The 20,914-nt window shown below is 40.5% G+C and overlaps 1 protein-coding gene across 2 annotated transcripts; it reads right to left on the bottom strand.

Annotated features, from left to right (window-relative positions):
• Positions 1 to 438: 438 nt before the first annotated feature.
• LOC100083840 lies at positions 439 to 20,128 on the bottom strand. Of its 2 annotated transcripts, none has more exons than XM_007658553.4 (22): positions 19,961 to 20,128; positions 19,727 to 19,785; positions 19,531 to 19,623; positions 17,885 to 18,012; positions 17,056 to 17,202; positions 16,375 to 16,458; positions 15,334 to 15,501; positions 15,159 to 15,255; positions 14,502 to 14,725; positions 11,612 to 11,765; positions 11,323 to 11,531; positions 11,134 to 11,251; positions 10,817 to 11,022; positions 7,671 to 7,788; positions 5,707 to 5,876; positions 5,513 to 5,586; positions 5,294 to 5,421; positions 4,011 to 4,200; positions 3,548 to 3,689; positions 3,271 to 3,367; positions 2,259 to 2,330; positions 439 to 599 (listed from the first exon to the last, which is right to left on the bottom strand). In XM_007658553.4, the coding sequence occupies exons 1-22, from the start codon at positions 19,996 to 19,998 to the stop codon at positions 592 to 594; spliced, it is 2,724 nt and encodes a 907-aa protein (XP_007656743.2). In that variant the 5' UTR covers positions 19,999 to 20,128; the 3' UTR covers positions 439 to 591. The 2 variants fall into 2 exon arrangements, with proteins under 2 accessions (XP_007656743.2, XP_028909581.1); XM_029053748.2 differs by having other exon boundaries at positions 17,056 to 17,217.
• Between the last annotated feature and the right edge of the window lie 786 nt (positions 20,129 to 20,914).

Raw genomic sequence — 20,914 nt, forward strand, 5'->3', positions numbered from 1 at the left:
CAGATCAACTATGGGGCTTTGGACTAGTCTTGACTTCCCCAAGCCTCAATTTCTTCAAAAGGTAAGCTATGTAACAATAATGACAATGGTATTTTTTAAATACTTACTCTGTGCCAAGTACTGGGGTGGATGCAAGGAAATTGATTTGGACAATCCTTGTCCCACATAAGGTTCATAGTATATGTCTCCACTTTACAGATGAGCTAACAGACGCAGAGAAGTGAAGTCACTTGCCCAAGGTCACACAACAGACAAGTGGTGGAATAAGGATTAGAACCCATTACCTTCTGACTACCAGGCCCGTGTTTTATCCACTAAACCACATTGCTGCCTTTCTACATCTTGTATTAAGTCCCCTATGGACAGAGACTTTGTCCTTTCTGAATATTTTTAAGTCAGACAGTGCAAGCCCTTGATATCTTAATTCAATAAGGTAGCTCAAGGGATCATTAGATACACTTTATTATTATTATTTTTTAACAAGGCAAATTGGAGGATGGCCAAGAATTTCAGGCAGGGTAAGGGAAAGCATCTGCTTTAAACAAGGTGTCCACACCAGTAAAATAAGAGTTCAAATACAGCAGCAGATCTTCAGGAATCTGAAACAAGACATGACTTTAATAAGTAGCATCATTCTCAAATGTAATCTTCACCAGTCTTGCATATACTGAATCACACTTGGATGACAATCTACCTATGCTACCTTGCCTAGTTCATCCTTCCACATGCTCATTCTTTCTCCCACTACTAGTAAATGGTTTGTCTGCCTGTCTCAATTTTATTTGAGCACTTACTCTATATATAACACTGTACTAAAAGCTTGACAGAAAACAATATAACAGTTGGTAGACAAGCTCCATGCCTACAAGGAGTTTACAGTCTAGAGGGAGTGACTGATGTTAAAAGAAATTATAGTTAGATGCTTTAGGGATGGGGATGGGGCAAGGTAAAGAGTGCAAATCCAAGTTCAAAGTGACAAAGAAAGGAGAGGTAGTAGCAGAAATGAGGGCTTAGTTGGGGAAAGCCTCTTGGAGGAGATGTGATTTTAAATTAAGGCTTTGAGGGTGATGAGTGATCATCTGTTGGATATGAAGGGAAGAGGGGACGTCCAGGCCAGAGATCCACAGTGAGGTAGGCAAGATCAAAATAAAGTGAGTAGGTTGGTGTTAGAAAAGCAAAGTGAGAGTGTGCTGTGTTGTAGTTGGAATTTAGTGAGGTTAATATAATAATGATAATAATTAAAAAAAAAGACTGGCGGAGGGGGAAGGGTGATTCAGGGCTGTAAGGTCATCCTCTAGACTGTAAGCTCACTGTGGGCAGGGAATGTGTTTGTTATATTGTATTCTCCCAAGCACCTTGTACAGTACTCTGCACATAGTAAGCGTTCAATACGATTGATTTAAAGCCATTTCTGTCTCCTGTGGAGGTGGGTGGGCAGCTTCAGGAGAGTTTTTAGGAGAGTGAAACCAAGATAGATGTGATTGAGGTACATTGAATAGGTTGGTATTAGAGGAGAACAATGTGTTGGCTGGGTTGTAGTAGGAAGCCAGACAGGCAGATAGGGGTAAGGTAGGAGGGAGTAAGGTGATCGAGTGTTTTACAGCCTATGGGAAGGGCACAAAGGTGGAGGGACAATCACTGGAGGTTCTTGAGAAGTGGGGAAAATGGATTTTTTTTTTTTTTTTTTTTTTAAGAAAAATGCTCTGGGTAACAGACTGAAGTACAGACTGGAGTAGGGAGAGACAGGAAGCAGGGCAATCAGCAAGGAGCCTGATCCAGTAATCAAGGCTGGAATAGAATAAGTGCTTGGAGCAACATGGAAGGAGTTTAGATGGAGCAGAAAGGGCAGATTTTAGTGACGTCATGAAGGTCAGTCAATCATTTATTTAGCACTTACTGTGTGCAGAACTCAGTACTAAATGCTTGGGAGAGTACAATATAACGGACATTCCCTGCCCACAACGAGTTTACAGTCTACAGGGACTGACAAGATTTGGTGACAGATTGAATATGTGGGTTGAATGAAAGAGATCAGTTGAAGATAATGCCAAGATTATGACTGACCTTGTGAGACATGGAGGATGGTGGTGAGAAAAAAATCAGGAGAGAATATGGTTTGGGTGGGGAGATGAATTCTGTCTCCTCTATTAGATTTTAATGTCTTATGATTTACTATCCTCAAGAATTAAGTACATGACTGCCCAGAAACACCACTGAATGGTTTGGGAAATTTTTGGTAATAAAAAATGAACACTTACTTTTAGATGTAGTCAGAATAATGGTCCCAGAAGAGATATGACTTTGCATAAGGAATGAGTCAGTGCTGCGAACTGCATACAAGAAGACAAAGTTTCTTTGGAGGGGTGTGTTTAGGGGAATGAGGGGAAAGGTCGATAAAAGTCAAACTCACATTCCAATGCGGCATCCATTGTTAAGTTTTAAAGCATATAAAGTAAGAATTTTAGGGTGATCAATGCAACATGGAGGTGTTGTTCCAGTCAACTGTTGAGTTGATGGTGAAAAGGTTTGAGATAAAATGTGGTAGTGGTAGGCTGGAGGGGATTTCAGTGAGGTTAATGAAGTTATACTGCTCATTTCTTCTCTTTCACTTATGTCCACTTTCATTTAGGTGAACATTCATTTATACATTTGTACATTACAGCTGTTCAATCCTGATATTTGTACTGCTTTCAGCTAGATCTTTATTCTAGCTTATCCTACTTTCACAATTTGTAAGTTTTTATCTATCTTTCTCCCCATTAGACAGTAAATTAGCACACACACATTTAATGGATTCATTCATTTTAGGGTGTATGATCCAGATTAATTTCACTCTGCTCAGAGACAAGCAATGAGAGTCATCTTTAAACAAGTGAAAAATTTAAAGCGTAGTAAAACCGCATTAACAAACACTCTAAGAAGCATGGAAATGTAAGGGTAAGCCAGAAAACAAATGGCAAAAAACCCCCCAAAACAAACATCAGTGGGTGAGGCAAAAGTCCAGGCACTTTCTAGGCTGATCTAAATTCCTAATTTTCAAATTGGAAAAGATTAACATGCTCAGAGCTTCAAATTTTGACATCTAGAGTATTTAATCCAAGGACTTTGGACAAATCAATGATATTTGAGCACTTACCAAATACAGAGCAGTGCACTGAGCACTTGAGAGTACCAAGAATTTGGTACACATGTTCCCTTCCCAAAGCAAGCTTACAGCCTAGAGGGGGCTTAGGACATCGAAGGAGATTTTTATGGTAAAAAACTGCTTACCAGATCGTTGTTTTCCAGGAATACATCTCCTTGCACAGAGAAAGTCTGAACTGGGGTGTTTAGTTTCACAAATTATCACACTGCAGTGAAAATAAATCTACAAGAAAGTTTAAAATATTTCATTTAGCTAACAGAAGCAGGATATACAGTGCAAATGGTAACTACAGCTTCATTCCACTTTGGTCCCCCATCTTAATATTTCAGTGTGTGCTTTGAGCAGTGAGTAAATGCAGAACTAGAGCCATTATTCATCAAAACAGGACTGCCATCTACTCACGTTTTGTAACAGTGCATTTCCCTCTTTCATGAATGTGAACATTTTCACCTCAAATCTCTTCAAATGAGAAGGAAACATTACTCTTGAGTCCTCATCCACCGAGTGGAAAATAGTCTGATGAGAATCTTCATTATTTGGGCAGCTTTGAAAAGAAGTGTGGGTTAGATCTTAGAGTAATAGCCTGAGAGGACAAATTCTTGCATGATTGACTAAGGAAGTCAGAGGATGCTCAGGTGCATCAGAAGGAAAACATTTGCTTAAGCAAGTTAGACACCTCCTATAGTCCAGAAAGCCATCATTTTAGGTCCTTTCAGCTGTGATTAGAAACTCTCAGGGCTCATTAACTACACTGTAAATGAGGTAGGAATTAGAGTACATTTGTCAAGTCAGGGAGATTTTTAAGTTAGAAATATAGCATTAAATAACAATTTGTTAGCCAGCGTAGACACCGAGGTTTTACTACCTGTTTGTAATTACATCCCACTGTGGGTTGCTGTCTTTATTTGGGAAGATGGTACACCAACAGTCTTCTAGGAAGAGTTCAAGTTGTGGATCTGTGTTGTAAAGTAACTCAGTTTCAAAGTAGAGGGCGTCTTTTAAATATTTCACCACGGGATATTCTGTATCCTCATATAATTCAGAGTAAGATTTGTCTAAGGGTACAAATAATCTTAATTTTAATGAAGTGTTAGAGGTGCTTATCTCATATATTACCCCCACTTTTAGTAGTGATGTTAAGCCACCACATATAAGTCAATTCATGTAGAACTTCGTGAGTTGTATTAGCTTTCATTAGTTTTTTGACATTTCCACAGATCTTTTGACCAAGACGACTTACTAAGCAGAGGGGTCAGGGAACATGTCTACCAGCTCTGCTATATTGTATATATAGGGTTTAAGTAGAGTCCTCTGCACACAGTAAGCACTCAAATATCCCGACTGGATTATTACATCAGCCTCCTCTCTGATCTCCCATCCTCTTGCCTCTCCCCGCTCCAATCTATTCATCATTTTGTTGCCTGGATTATCTTTCCACAGAAATGCTCTGGGCATGTCACTCCCTTCCTAAAAAACCTCCACTGGTTGTCTATCAACCTTTATGTGAAACAAAAATACTCCTCACTCCTGGCTTCAAAGCTCTCCATCACCTTGCCCCCTCCTACCTCACCTCCTTTCTCTCCTTTTACAGCCCACCTTGCACACTTTGCTCCTCTGCCACTAACCTCCTCACGCTCCCTTATTCTCACCTATCCTGCCGTTGACCCCTGGCCCACATCCTACTGCTGACCTGGAATGCCCTTCCTCCTCTCATCCGCCAAACTAACTCTCTTCTCTTCAAATCCCTACTGAGCGCTCACCTCCTCCACCTTCCCAGACTGAGCCCTCCCTTTCCCTCTGCCCTCTCCCCCTCCTCCCTATTCCCTCCCTCAGCTCTACCCCCTTCCCCTGCCCACAGCACTTGTGCATATTTGTATATTATTTCTCACTCTATTTTGTTAATGACGTGTATATATCTGATTCTATTTATCTTGATGATATTGATGCCAGACTACTTGTTTTGTTGTCTGCCTCCCCCTTTTAGACTGTGAGCCCACTATTGGGCAGAGATTGTCTCCATTGCCAAATTGTAAAATTCCAAATGCTTAGGACAGTGCTCTGCACATAGTAAGTGCTCAATAAATACAAATGAAATATGATGGATTAGTTGATGGGAAGGGGAAAAAAAAAAAAGGAAACCAAGTATACCTTTGGACAGCCTCATGATCAGAGCAAGATTCCCCTTTCCAGCCTTTACAATGGGGGCTGGGTTCTCCTTTGGACCATACTGAGACATAACCATCTCATCGATCAAATACTGGCAGGCACACTTCAGTCTGAGGAAGAAAGAGAGGTGTTTTGAATTTAATGACTGGTCTTTAGATACCTTTATCACTTTAAATGCTTATGATTGTTTTAAGCTCTTACCGATATACTGGATCAGCCTGCCCAGGCTTGAAGTAAAGGACATCATTTTCATAGGTCAGAGTGTTGTTTCCAAACTAAAGTAGAAAGAGTCATTTTGTTAGCTGCAGAAACAAGAGCTAATACGGTCTGGGGCATCAGTTTGTCAACTCAATACAGCTTTTGCAAAAGAACCATTCCAACAAGAGATTCCTTACCTTTCTACTTGTCCCACAAGTGCTCACTTTAAATACAAATTTTGCGCTTGTTTTCGTTACAGCTGTGGGTTTACAACGCCGGTCTCGTAGTACCAATTCCGAGGGATCCAGATCTGGAATGCCTGCCAGCTTCATTGCAGTCACCACCATAGAGCCGTTTGATTGGCAATCTAGCAGATAGTTTAGGACTTTAGTTTAAAAGTTTATCATATCTACTGAATGCTATGTGTAGGCCATTGAACCAAGCACTAGGGAGAGTATAACAACAGAGTTGGTAGACACATTCCCAGCCCAAAATGAGTTCAGAGTCTAGGAGGGGGGAGACAGACATTAAAGTTACAGATAGGTACAGAAGTGCTGAGGGCAGGGGGGAATAATGGGTACAAATCCAAGTGCAAGGGCAAATGGTAGGGTAAGTGAAGGCTTAGTTGGAAATGCCACTTAATTTTTGAAGAAGGGGATAGTGATCCTTCACTATACATGAAAGGGGGAAGGAATTCCAGATAAGAGACCAGATTTGAGATAGAAATTGGTGTGAGATTGAGGTACAGTGAGTAGATTGGTGTTAGAGGAGGGACGTATGTTGGGTTATAGTAGGAAATCAGCAAAGTATGGTAAGAGAGGGCAAGGTGAGGAGGCCAATGACAAGGAGTTCCTGTTTGAGCAGGAGGTGGATGGACAACCACTGGAGGTTCTTGAGGAATGAGGAAACATGGACTGAGTGATTTTATTTTTAGAAGAGCAATCCGGGAAGCAGAGTGAAGTATTAATAATAATAATAAAGATAATGTTGGTATTTGTTAAGTGCTTACTATGTGCCAAGCACTGTTCTAAGCGCTGGGGTAGATACAAGGTAATCAGGTTGTCCCACATAGGGCTCATAGTCTTCATTCCCATTTTACAGTTGAGGTAACAGGCACAGAGAAGTTAAGTGCCTTGACCAAGGTCACACAGCTGATAAGCAGCAGAGCAGGGATTAGAACCCATGATCTGACTCCCAAGCCTGGGCTTTTTCCACTGAGCCATGCTGCTTTCCTAACTGGAGTGTGGAGAGACAGGAAGCAGGGAGGTCAGCAAGGAGGCTGCTGCCATCAAGGCAGGACAGGATAAGTGCTCGAATCAGTGTGCTAGCAGTTTGGATGGAGAGAAAAGAGCAGATTCTAGCAATGTTGAGGGTAGAACTCGGAGGATTTGGAAGATGGGAGAGGATTCAAGGATAAGGCCAGGTTATAGGCTTGAGAGGCAGGGAGAATGATCATGCTGTCTCTGATGGAGAAGTCAGGGAAAGGACAGGGGTTGGGTGGTAGAAAGAGGAATTCTGTTTTGGATCTTTTAAGTTTGAGGTGTTAGCAGGAAATCCAAGTAGAAATGTGCTGAAGGCAGTAGGAAATGTGAACCTGCAGAGAAGGAGAGCGATCAGAGCTGGATGTAGCTTTGGGAATCATACACATAGAGGTGATAGTTGAAGCCATGGGAGTGAATGAGTTCTCCAAGAAAGTGGGTGTAGATGGAGAATAAAAGCCTTGAGACTCTCATGGTTAGGAAATGGAAGGCAAAGGAGGAGCCTGTAAAACAGACTGATAGTGTGCAGCCAGAGAGGTAGGAGAAAAACCAGGAGAGGACAGTGTCAGTGAAGCTGAGGTTGGATAATGTTTCCAGGAGAAACATTGTCCACAGTGTCAAAGTCAAGGAGGATTAGGATGGGATAGAAGTTTTTGAATTTTGCAAGAAGGAAATTATTGGTGACCTTTGAGAAGGCAGTTTCCATGGAATGAAGGAGGCAAAAGCCAGAGCAGAGAAAGCCAAGATGAAAATTGGAGGAGAGAAAGTTAGAGGCAGCAGGTATAGACTTACAACTGTTCTTCCCAGCAAAGGCACTGACATGATGGCTATTGACAATTTTCTCTTTGGAAAGTACTGCAAAAGTGATTGATGATCCAGGAGACAAAAAAAAAAAAAGTTACCTATTAGATCTTTAGAAGGAAATATGCAAGTAATCGAGTAGTCTCTCATATCTTGAAGAGTCCTGTTGTCTTTCATCTTCAACTGAAGCTTTACTGTAATTCCAGAAGAACGTATATCCTAGGAGACAGATTATATTACTTAAAATATATTTACTTTGGCCACAAACTTCACTCTAGGTTTAAATTATGCTTGAATTTAGCAGTGAGTTAGTGGGTGATGATGCGTGCCTGAGAATAAGACTTGGTATTAGTGGTTTTTGACAGCAACATGCCCTTTGGGTCAACCATCATGTATTTAAAGCCTTGAGAAGAGAAAGAAAAAGACACTCAATATAGGGATAATTTGCTCTCAAATGATATTTTAGTCTTCAATAATGGAATGCAACAAGCTTTTCTATTACTAGACATAACCATCCAAATTTAGCTACAAAGTAAACTCCTGAATAGTACTAATGACAAAAACTGGTGTTGCTGTATTTGTCTGACTTTTAAAAAAAAAAAAAAACTGATTAAAGTAGCTTAGTCCGAACCATCAGCAACTCAAAATGGCTCCCAAAACTTCATGTTATTTACTTGTGGGTAGGAAATATATTCACCAACTCTGTCCTACACTTTAAGCCTGGATTGGGCAGGGATCGTCTCTCTTTATTGCTGAATTGTACTTTCCAAGTGCTTAGTACAAGCACAGTGCTCTACACACAGTAAGCACTAAATACTATTGAATTAATGTTGTTTTATTCTCTCCCAAGCATGCTGTATTCAGCCATTCAGTATTCAGAGACTTTCCCGTGCATAGAGGGGAAGGGGGTCTGTACTCTTTGAAGGGTACAGAAAAACATATTGAACAACAGCCAACAGAACTCTGACAATGTTATTTTGTAAAATAATCTTAAGAATAAAGGATATTGACTTGAATTTGATGTCAGTAGACAGGGCTCAAAATTCAAGTGACCTTTTTTGCTAAAAATGCAATTTTCATTTGGATAGCCAGAAAAACATATACCACTGCTGTGGAACAGGGTATTTAATAGAAGCAGCATGACCTAGTGGATAGAGCATGAATTGGGAGTCAGAAGGACCTGACTTCTAATCCTTACTCCACTTGTCTGCTGTGTGACTTCAGTCAAGTCACTTAATTTCTCTGTGCCTCAATTACCTCTCTGTAAATTGGAGATTAAGACTTAACACCATGTGGGACTGTGTCCAACCTGATTATCTTATATCTACCCCAGCACTTACTACAGTACCTGGTATTTAGTAAGCACTTAAATACCACAGTGATTATTATCACTCCCCTCCACAATAAGTGTAAATTCAGTACTGCTTCCACTTGGGTATTCTGCTACTCTTATTCCCCTCTTATTTGCAGCACAGCTAGGGAACAGAATACAGGCTTTAGCCTCTCTTGCAATGTACTTTAATGAATGCTTGCCTAATGATGCAGTGCACTCTCACAAGCCAGCTGTCAAGTGTCAGGTAACCTAGGTGGCTTATTAGGAATTGCAGAGATACCACTATAATCTCCAGCCATCAAAACTATGGCCGCTTCTGCAGCCTCATAGCAGCAGGACCCTAGCCAGGGCCCTCTGGACAGGGTCACTTAAGCACTACCTAGAATGCAGAATTTCTTTTGTACAGAATAGAGCACAGCAGTTGTGACCTTTTCAACTTCAGGAAGGGTTCACAGAGCAATATATCAAATCCTCCACACACCATCTACAGACAGGAGCGTGAGACCAATAGGTGTGGGCTCTCAATTGCTTAGGACTAAGTTTGCTTCAAAAATCAGTAAGAGCTGTAGGGTTCTCCCATGGCAGATGACTGGTTGAATAGAAGTTGAAGATGCTCTCTCTTTCCTTTCATGATCAGTAGTAGGATTTATTGATCAGACATTTGGGAAGTAAACTGCCTTATCACAAGTGAAGCAGCTCTGGGAGGTAAATCCAGAACTGCCCCATCTATCGTATACTGCCATGCTCGAGGATGACAATAGATATGGCCTGGGTTGTTGATCGTGCTGCCAAACTCACTTCACAACAGATAATGAGCATCAGCATGAGATTCAGAACACTCATTGGATAACTGCTGCATGGCAATCATTACTTGAAATTCATAAACAAGACCACATGCTGTGGATTACAATTCACTTTTCCAATCAGGACAATGAAATACCTGGACAATTTTTCCTGCAGAATGCTGAGGTCGTTATCAGTCTAACTGAAGAAAACCCTCCACTCTGCCAAAAAGATTCCCATCAGAGTTAAATGCCATCACTGATTTTTAGCTACCTCATCACTGCATAGGCAAAGAGATAAACAGAATGAAGGTATCCAGAATTGCATTTGGGAAGTTTTCAGGTGGGGTTCCATGACAAAGAGGAGCATCAAAGGCAATATCACAATGAAAGTTTGTAAAGATGTAGAGGTGTTTGATGGTCTAGAAAGAGAGAAGATATTATTTTTGAAGAAGTCTAGCTATAGATGAAATAGGCAGATCATTTACACAATGATCATCATAAAATCATCTTTTCAGTCACAAACAGATAGTATTTTCCTTTCATCAGTGTCATCTTAGCCAAAGTGAGAGAAGTCTACTTCCAAACTAACTTGTGACATGGGTGGGGGGGAAAAAGCAACGTGTGAACAGATGGTTGAGCAAATGGGTGTTAGTGGATTAAGAAAGGAGGAAGCAGAAAGATTTGGGAAACTATGTAAATTAGCAAGTGAAAGAGGGTGGCTAAAGAGTAGAGAGTAGGTAGGTACAGTCAAGGATGGGGTGGGAATAAATGGGTTGAATTTAGAAAATGGTTAGGTCTTTCTCAAGCTCAGAGAACAATAATAAATAATAGTGGTAGTTAAGCCCTTATAATGTGCCAGGTTCTGTTCTAAGAGCTGGAGTAGATAGAAGATAATCCAACCTGTGACAGGTTGGACATAGTTCATGGGGCTCAAAGTCTTAATCACTTTGACATCTTAGAGTGCCTGAATTATTTCCCTTCCATAGTTCAATAGAAAGTTAGTTTTGAGTTTCTTCCAAGCAACAAGGCATTTGGCTCTATTGGAAGACAGCTTTGTAGAAGTAAGATTTTTTTTTTTGAATAGAGTTGGAACAATTCATGCGCTGATCCACCACCATTAAGCACTCACCTCATAGATCACGTGAGTGGCAAAGCAGGGAACTCGGAGAGCAAGATGTGTGGAGTTGTCATGGAAGTCATATTTATGATTTTGGGCAGCCTTAGGTGTCAGCTGCATGTTAGAGAGAAAGGGGATCCATTCCTGGTCTACATTCCCACGGGTGATGGTCAGGTAGAGATTTTCGGCATCACAGAATCCTTTGGCTTGGGGCATCACTAGTCAAAAATCATATCGATGCATGTTACGTGAAGGCTGAACTGCTTGGCGCCTCATCGAGGAGCGATTTTCTGAGGACTGTGTTCAGGTTTTCTGAAGGTCTCACTTACCCACATCTCGAACAGGAGATTCGATTGATATAGGAATAACAAAGGTGTCATACGTTGGATCGACGATAAAGCCAAGTGTGATATTCAGAGTGTATGTTCTAGTATCATCGTCTGTAAGCTAAAAAGAGGACGACATGAGAATTTGGAAGTTCCACAATTTACATTTTTTGGAAATTTGGAGATACATACCACTACAGTGACTGCTGGTGCATCAAAACCAGCTTCAATTACATAGCCTTTGGTTCCATTAGGGTATATGGTTTCGTAGACTTGATATCCATACTGATTAATTTCAGGCATGGTTATAAGCTTGCCATCTATAGTCAAGTGCACTAGTTTCACATCGGGGAGAAATGTTCCTATGGATACATTGAAGCATCTAGTGGTGGAGTTGGTATCTAGGGAAAGAAACAAAAGCGACTTAACACTAAAAGTACGTTAAATTATCAGTTAAAGCCCAAGTGGCATTAAGTCTTACTGTTGGTTATAATAGGTTCTTGAAGCTTCAGAGGGGTCGTTATGGCCTTTATTATGGTATGTTTGGTTACACCCCATTTGTCATCTTCCCACTGATGCTCTAAAAACAAGTTAATGCTGTAGGTTCTCCCATAGTGTCCATGCCTCACATGAGTCTGAAAGTGAGAGGAACATGAGTAGATCAGATAAGTGAAGCATTTCAGTCCCCCTTTTCCTCTGCTCCTCCTCCCCTCCCCATCTCCCCTACTCCCTCGTTCTGCTCTATCCCCCTCTCCGCCCCACAGGACTTGGGTATATATGGAAAAGCAGCGTGGCTCAGTGGAAAGAGACCGGGCTTAGGAGTCAGAGGTCATGAGTTTGAATCCCAGCTCTGCCACTTGTCAGCTGTGTGACTGTGGGCAAGTCACTTCACTTCTCTGGGACTCAGTTCCCTCATCTGTAAAATGGGGATTAACTGTGAGCCTCATGTGGGACAACCTGATTACCCTGTATCTATCGCAGCGCTTAGAACAGTGCTCTGCACGTAGTAAACGCTTAACAAATCCCAACATTATTATGTACATATTCTATTTTATTAATTGGCATATATCTAATTCTATTTATATTGATGCTATTGATGCCTGTCTAAATTGTTTTATTTTATTTTCTGTTTCCCCCTTTCTAGACTGTGAGCCCATTGTAGGATAGGGATTGTCTCTATTCGTTGGCAAATTGTACTTTCCAAGCACTTAGTAAGGTGCTCTGCACACAGTAAGTGCTCAATAAATACGATTGAATGAGTGCTTTAAGAAGACAATAGGTCAGGAGATATTCAAGGACTTTGAGCAGGATCCTATTTACTGGGGAGAGAGGTTTTCTTCTTTAGAGTTTCACTAACTCCCGGTTTACATTCTGGGTTTAAAAAAAAAAAAATGGCATGAGATCTTTCTATGTGCAGAGCAATATATTAGAGGAGAGTGCAATAGAGACAGTGCAATAGAGAGAGTTTGTCGATATCTCTTTCCTCAAGGAGCTTAAAGATATTAGGGAGAACTAAGGTATTAAGTGGTACTTCCGAAAGGACAGCTGTTAGAGTAAGCAATTACCCCATTCTTTCTCCAAGTATCTTTTGACGCACTCTTGGAGACAGATTATAACCCAGATAGATAATTGACCTGATCCTGGCTCTGCCTCTTGTTTGCTGTATGACCAAGGGCAAGTCATTTCAACTTCTCTGTGCTTCAGTTACTTACCTCATCTGTAAAATGGGGAATAAGACTGTGAGCCCCATGTGGGACAGGGACTGTCTCCCATCTGATGTGCTTATTACAGTGCCTTGCACAAAGTAAATACCATAATTATTATTATTAGTGGTTATAGTAATAATGGTTTCCAGGAACAATGTTCTGTACTGACTCTGGCTTTCCTTTTTGTGGACATGCCTATACATGTGCAGCAGAAGTGTGCTGGTCCCAGATGTCAATGCATCAAAACCCTCCTCTGTTAAATTCAATTTTTTGTCCAGATGCTAAACTCATTGTGGGCAGGGAATGTATTTGCTAATTCTGTCATAGTGTACTCTCCCATGCTCGTAGTACAGTGTTCTCTCCATAGCAAGTGCTCAAATATCACCAATTCATAAAAATAATTTATGCCTAGTGGTTGTTCTACTTCAGAAGTTTTTTTTTTTTTAAGATGGTATTTGTTAATCACTTAAGTGCTGGGTAGATACAATTTTATCAGGAAGGACACAGTCCTTGTCCCACATTGGGCTCACAGTCCAATGGAGGAAGAGGATTTAATCCCCATTTTACAGATGAGGTAACTGAGGCAGAGAAGTTAGGTGAGTTGCCCAACATCACCCAGCAAGCAGTTGGCAGAGCAGGGATTAGGACTCAGGTCCACTAGGCCAACAGTGGAAGATTTTGCATTCTTTTTCCATTTTTATTATCTGAACATAGTTAAAAGGACTTCTATCCTTCAACAAGACAATTTTCAGAATGGAAGGAAATAAAATTTGAACCAATAGCCAGTTTACAAAGATCTTTAGGTAGTCCTCTTGAAGCTGTACTGTTTCTAGTTTAACTTGATAGGTGATATACTCCTATCTTCTGAGCAGTTCATTTCATCCAGGAGTGCCAGAGACAGCATGGTCTAATGGACAGAGCATGGACCTGGGAGTCAGAAGTCATGGGTTCTAATCCCAGCTCCACCACTTGTAACTTGCCCAAGTTCACACAGCAGACTTCATTGGGCCTCAGTTACCTCATCTGTAAAATGGGTATTGAAACTGAGTTCCACGTGGGACAGGGACTGTGTCTAATCTGATTTGCTTGTACCCATCCCAGCAATTATTATAGTGCCTGGCACACAGTAAGCACTTAATACCAAAAAAATAATAATAATAATGACCTAAATTCTAATCTCAGATCTGCCACTTTTCTGCTAGGTTACCTTGGACAAGTCACTTAAAATTCCCTGGGCCTCAGTTACTTCATTTGTAAAATGAGGATTTAAGACTGTGAGCCCCATGTGGGACAGGGATTGTGTCCAACTGGATTAGGTTGTATATTCCAGTGCATAGAACAGTGTTTGACACGTAAGTCTGTAACAGATATTATTATCTTATTAGCTGGGGGCTGATTTCCTCCCCATTCCCACTTTGCAAAATATAGATTGATAGGGGTTTAGTATCTCCCCACCCACAAGGAGGAGCACCATAAACAATAAGTAAAAAAATCGATAGGGTCAGGAAAGGTTCTGTCCACTAAAAGTTATTTTCTTTTGATTAGTTTGTCCATTAAATTGCCTGGTAGGTTTAGAGGATTAGAAGATTAGTCCCAACCTATGTGTTTCAATGGAAGACTGAGTGCCACAAAGCTTTTATGACAAATACCAATGGGTGAACAAACCTTGTAATAGCCTCCTTCTGCTCCAATAGGGATCTTGATGGTAACTGCATTCATGTCATTCTTCATTGTGATTTTTCTAGAAGTAAGATCTGTAGGTAACAGTTTATGGAGATTTATACCAAATTCCACTGTGATATCTTTGAAATTTCTGGCTCCAGCTAGAAGTGGGCTGATGTTCTTAGGAATGGTCCAAGTGATTAAGTCTTCGTCATACTCCATGTCACCTAAGAGACAAGACCAAAAGTTATCTTCAAGCTATATCCCACAGCAGGAAGATGACTTGGGGCTTTTAGTGGAAGATTGGCTACACTTCTATTATTAAACTTTCTTATTCGGAACAGGACAGAGAAGTAATGTTGCCTAGCAGAAAGAGCACAGGCCTGCGAGTCTGACGACCTGGGTTCTAATTCCAGTTATGCCACTGTCTTCTGTGTGATCTTGGACAAGTCACTTCTCTGGGCCCCAATTCCCTCATCTACAAAATTGATTCAATCACTGTTCTCCTTTCTTTAGACTGTGAGCTCCATGAAGCACCTGATTATCTTTTATCTATACCAGTGCTTAGCACATAGTAAGTTCTTAAAATGCCACCTTATTATTCTAAGAGTATAATTTCAGGGTGGATATTTCAACATGATGATTTTTTAAAAGACCTACCTAGAGGGCAAGCCACAGCAGTGTCTACCATCAAGATCATCCATCGCTGCTTATAGAACGTACTAGATCTCACAGCAGAAAAGGTGATGCCTTGAATCTGGTGGAAGTTTTAGCAGACATTATCAAAAAGATAGACTCCGACTGCCAGGACTTGAACTCTAAGGACTCAACAAACCTCTACATGCTGAGCTTCTGTGGCATTGAATGCAGCTCTCAGCAAGATCCTGGTGTCTGTAGTATTGATTCCATATCCTGCACTGTGGGCATCACTCACCAGCATCACCCTTCTCCCAGTCAGAGTGTGAAAAACAATCTGCCAGATAGAGGCTACTCCAGAGGTTGCCTAAAAAAAATAAAATCAAAAAAAAAAAATCAAGGCAGCATTAAGGTTTGAGACATGAAAGCAGGCCAATTTGTTCTCCAATCTATCATGTTTATTGAGTGCTCACTATATGCAGAGCACTATACTGAGCACTTGGGAAAATACAAGTACTTTGTATTTGGTATAAATACACCCTCCTCCAGGAGGCCTTCCCAGACTGAGCCCTCCCTTTTCCTCTGTTCCTCCTCCCCTCCCTATCACCTCTATTCCCTCCTTCTCCTCTACCCCCTTCCCCTCCCCACACTTGTGTATATTTGTACATATTTATAACTATTTTATTAATGTGTACATATATCTATAATTCTATTTATTTTGATGGTAATGATGCCTGCCTACTTGTTTTATTGTCTGTCTCCCCCTTCTAGACTCTGAGCCCGTTGTTGGGTATGGATTGTCTCTGTTGCCAAATTGCACTTTCCAAGTGCTTAGTACAGTGCTCTACACACAGTAAGTGCTCAGTAAATATGATTGAATGAATACGTACAACAATATCACATATTCCCTTCCCCAAATGAGTTTACAAATCTGGAAGAGGGAGACAGGCACTAATATAAATAAATTATGGATAAGTATATAAGTGCTTTGGAGCTGTAGGGGTGAATAAAGGGAGCAAGTCAGGGTAACACAGAAGAGAGTAGAAGAAAGGAAATGAGGGCATAGGGAAGGCCTCTTGGAGGAGATGTGCCTTCAATAACACTTTGAAAGTTGGAGAGAGTAATTGTCCCCCAAACACAGGCTTCCTCTTTCTAAGCTCCCCTTTGGGTTTTTTATTGTTGTGGTTGAGATATAAAAAAGAGGGAGGCTAAGTTATCGTAGCAGAATAACAATAGTTACCTCTGGGAATGCTGCTGCCCAGTCTTCGGGCTCATCTTGGAGTAAGTCTGCTGGAATCAATGGAACTTCCCGCCGAACAGAGACCTTAGGAGGTGGGAAGGAAGGGAAAAGCTTTATTTTTAAAATTATTTTTACTATTCATTTATTTATTTATTTTTACAAAATCGCTTTCTACCCCTTTACGAAAAACTAGTTCCCTGTAAGCTGACAGTACCAAGAAAGTGCAAATCCGACTTAAGTGAGAGCAACCAAGCCCAAATTTTAATAGCGTTTTTGAAACAATCATCATCCAGGTGATCAATGGTATTCTAATACTCTGTGCAGAGCACTGTACTGTTTGGGAGAGTACAACAGAATTGAACATATCCCCTGCCCATAGAAAGCTTATAGTCTAGAGGGGGAGGCAGACCTTAATATAAATAATTTATAATTTAAAGATATGTAGGCTTTATAAAGTCAAATTGACAAATGAAGATGTAAATAGCTCATTTAAGACAATTGATGTAGAATGGGACCTGAGAACATCAAGGTGGTTAAAATACAGGACTGAGGATTATAGGTTGCACTAGTAATGGGGTAGGGTGAGAAAACTCATGAAATACTGAGGGAAATCATTGGGGAGTCACTGCAGAGGATGTGAAGATCCCAAATATAAGCTGGCTGATCAATGTATCAGCTTACCTCCATGTAGTTATTTTCACATAATATTTCTCTTGAACACCATGGCGTGTAAGAACAACTCACACTTCTTTGGTAAATGGCAACATCTGTCTTCTCAGGATTGGTAGCTATGTTAATTTGGATAGTTACTGTGAAGTTGATGTCACTCTGAAGGAGAAAACACTTCAAAATGGAGGTGTAGCTCTCTTGCCAAACTACAGCTTAGTCAAACCGTTGTTCAAAGTCTTAGAGGAAGAGGATCTGAAAGCTGTTAAATTATCTGGTCCCCATATGCCAGTGAAGTGTCCCAAGAGTTACACCCAGCCAGTTTTACAAGTTCATGTGATACCTTTGAGGAGTTGAAAGACTTATGGCCATCTAAGCCAAGTGATAAGAATTTAGGAGTCTGAGTGGCCTTAGTCAAATGCTAGCAAGTTGAAAGTTAAAACTTGACAGCCACAGTGAAGATTTATTTTCATTGTATACAGCGAGGATAGTTGACCAACTTTCCTTTTTGAGGGCAGGGACTGGTAAAGTGAGAGAGCATGAGACAGAGAAAGAAAGAAAGGGAGGGGGAGAAAAGAGGCTAAAAAGCCATCTTTAGAGCTCTTCAGTCCTAACTGAAAAGACTCAGGCACTGTCAGCTCAAAGAGTGGGCATCAATGCAATCGGTGATCCTCAGGTTTTCCTAGATATACATTATTACCAAATGGCATAATTACTATGATATTTAATACCCTATTTACCTTAAAGATTCCTCCCCAAACCACTGATGGCTCAGTCTACAGCCAGCACGCTAAAAATAGACACCTTCAATACACTGTATGCTTAGAGCGAAACTTGGACTTACTTCAATATAAGCATAGCAGCTCAGAAGAGAGGCCCGGAATTCAATGTTGCCCCAGTGGTCATAGGATATTGTGTAACCACACTGAATAGCCAAATCGTGGTCTATTTTCCTTAATGTGCCAAGATGATCTGAAAAAAAAATAGTGACAGGAGACCTGCTAAGCAGTAGCTGTTGTAATAAACACAATATACCCATCATATTCAGTGCAGGAAGGAGTATGACACCTCAAATTTTGTTTGTATGATGTTGTTTACCAGGATGGGGTTGGTACAGTCCAAATGACCATTCCCAGAAGTGGTCAATGGTTTTGTCGAGCACAATAAAAAAAGAGCTTACAGTCTAGAAATGAAAATAGTTTTTCATTTTAAAGTGCTCCTTAATAATTGTGCCATTTGTTAAGTACTTACTATCTGCCAGATACTAGTAAGTGCTGGGGCGGACACATGCAAATCAAGTTGGACACTGTCCCTGTCCCTTGTGGGGCTCACAGTCTCCAGATGTGTCTAACTTTATTTTGTACTCTCCTAAGCATTCAATACAGTGCTCTGCATACAGGAAGCCCTCAGATACAATTCTTTTATTTTAAGAAGCACTTAATATCCAGTCCTTGAGATAGGTCAGAGAAGGTAGAGTAGGGCATATATGCACTATAAGATAACAGTGCTTTTATTTATCTTCTTAGAGGCAAAGCACCTGAAATTACTAGTGTTCAGCTGATTTTAATGGGATATTTACTTCTATTTACAAAACACCTGGTGATTTAGTTGAACAAACTCATGCAATATTTGATGTAGTGCTGCAACTGCTCTGTGACTTTTTGCCTGTTTTTAAGGCCCTTGGGAAGATTTTAAGGAAAGCTTGATAACACAGAGCTTGTTTTTAGTGTTTTTAAAAGTGGTTCAGAATATACTAGATTCTGGCCAACAGTCACACTTTACAGGTTATCTACACAAGGGCAAGAGAGCCAAAATGGTGGACTTGCCATCTTGCACCCCCGCCCCCACCCAATCTGAAAAACTATGAAGCCACACTGGTTTACCTGGCCACCTGTTAAGAGCCACATCTCAGAACACCAGCTTCAGGACTTCACCTATTGTAGTTTAAGCACTTAAGCAGTATCCTACAATCCAGATCCCAACTGAACAAGACTACCTCTTTGCTAATGGAAAGGCTGGTGGTAAAGAAAGTAAAGTAACTGGGAGACTCACCACAGAGAAAAGAATATGGGGCTGGAGAAGGAAGTTGTAGGCTCTAGCCATATATATAACTATCAGACGTTGTTGTTGGAGAGATAAGAATTTTCATGTTACTTGTCCTTAAACCCATATCACTTCTCATACAAAGATAACCAGAGAAATAGTTACTTTCTCTTCCCCCACCTTACCCCCATACACACACACTAGTTACATTTTTTTCTGGGGTCCTTACTGTGTGCCAGGCACTGTACTAAATGCTAGGGTAGATATAAGCTAATCATTTGGGACATAGTTCACATCCCACATGAGCCTTACAGTATTAATCCCTATTTTGCAGATGAATTAACCAAAGCACAGAGAAGGTCCAAGGTCACACAGCAGAGCCAGAATTAGAGCCTAGTTCTGACTACCGGGATCATGCTCTATCCACTAGGCAAAACTGCTTCTTACCAACAGCATAGAAGTCAACAAACTTGTATCTAATATAGGTTGCATTCAGAGTCATCCTGGAGAGACTGCCAAGGCACTCCACAGTTACAAGATCTAAAGAATTGGAAAGAGAACAAGGTGAAGTTTAACGAGTACAATTTTACCAGGCCTTCCTCCCAGCCCAATACATTTTGTGAGGGATGAGTAGCTTTATTACCTGTGGCTGGCTTATCTTTCATCTGTATTTCAGAGGCTAGTGCTCCTATAAGGAGCAATCTGTATAGAAATAAAAGTTAAGTCAAGTTGAGAAATCTCACCCATCAAGATTCACTTTAAACATTCCTGAAGAAATTTGGTACTATACAGTTTGTTAAAACTTTTGGTTCAGCCCCACATAGATCAAGGATTGGGCTGATATATACATGTAAAGTAATAATAATCTAGCACTCACCTTGCCACAAGGACCTGAATCATCATTTGATCCACCATCTACCACATCAAAGACCCTGTTGGTAGCCTCAAAAGCACAGTTGCTTTTTACAGGCAAAGCCAAAGTAGTAACACCTTCATTAAACTCTTCAAGGTTTGAACTCACAGGAGAAAAAGCAGCCATCTCTTCCCTCTTATAATAACGAAAGGAGCTACATCCAGGTGTTATTTCCTAGCCTCTTCTTGCTACCCAATCCCCTCATCTCTTCACTTTACCAATTAAGTCAACTCCTTTCCACAAATTACCTTCAGAATGTGATTAGTAACAATTCCCAAAGGACATCATTTGTTTTGCTCAAAAGTAAAGGAAAACCGGGGGAAGGTAGCGTTACCTTGTGTTCTTTGCAGGTGGATGTTTTTCTAGTTATGATTTCAAATCTTCATTTATCTAATTTATTTTCCAGTTCTAATTGTTCTTGTCATTTTTACCTAGACTTAATCAGCCATGCAAATGAGCATGGACCCACAGTCCAAGACGAAGGGAAATTAGACTGCACCTAGGAAAGTAATCTACAACCCAGAACATAATCTATAACAAAACTATTTTTTATTGCTTTGAGCTGCAGATGGGGTAAGTGTGGTAATGATGAAGATGTTGATGGTCGGTTGAGTTAATGAAAAAGTTGGGTTAAATGTTAAAGCTCAAAATATGTACTAAAAGCAGTTTAAAGAAGATGACTGTTAGCAACAATGATTTTTAATTAGGAATGGAAAAATATGCCTTCATTTTTCATGGAACTAGATTCTCCTTCCCTGGGGACTTTCATTTGTATAAGCTTTCATAAAGTTGTTCCTTTTCTATCTCTATTACTAATGGATTGTTGCATATAGCAAAAAGTGATTTGCAGGAAGAATTCTCCATCAGAGTGTGATTTTTCAAGCAGGGAATGCTTTTCTCCATTACAAAATGCTGTTC

This window comes from Ornithorhynchus anatinus, chromosome 1 (assembly GCF_004115215.2).
Source record: "Ornithorhynchus anatinus isolate Pmale09 chromosome 1, mOrnAna1.pri.v4, whole genome shotgun sequence".
Taxonomy (NCBI): Eukaryota; Metazoa; Chordata; class Mammalia; order Monotremata; family Ornithorhynchidae; genus Ornithorhynchus; species Ornithorhynchus anatinus.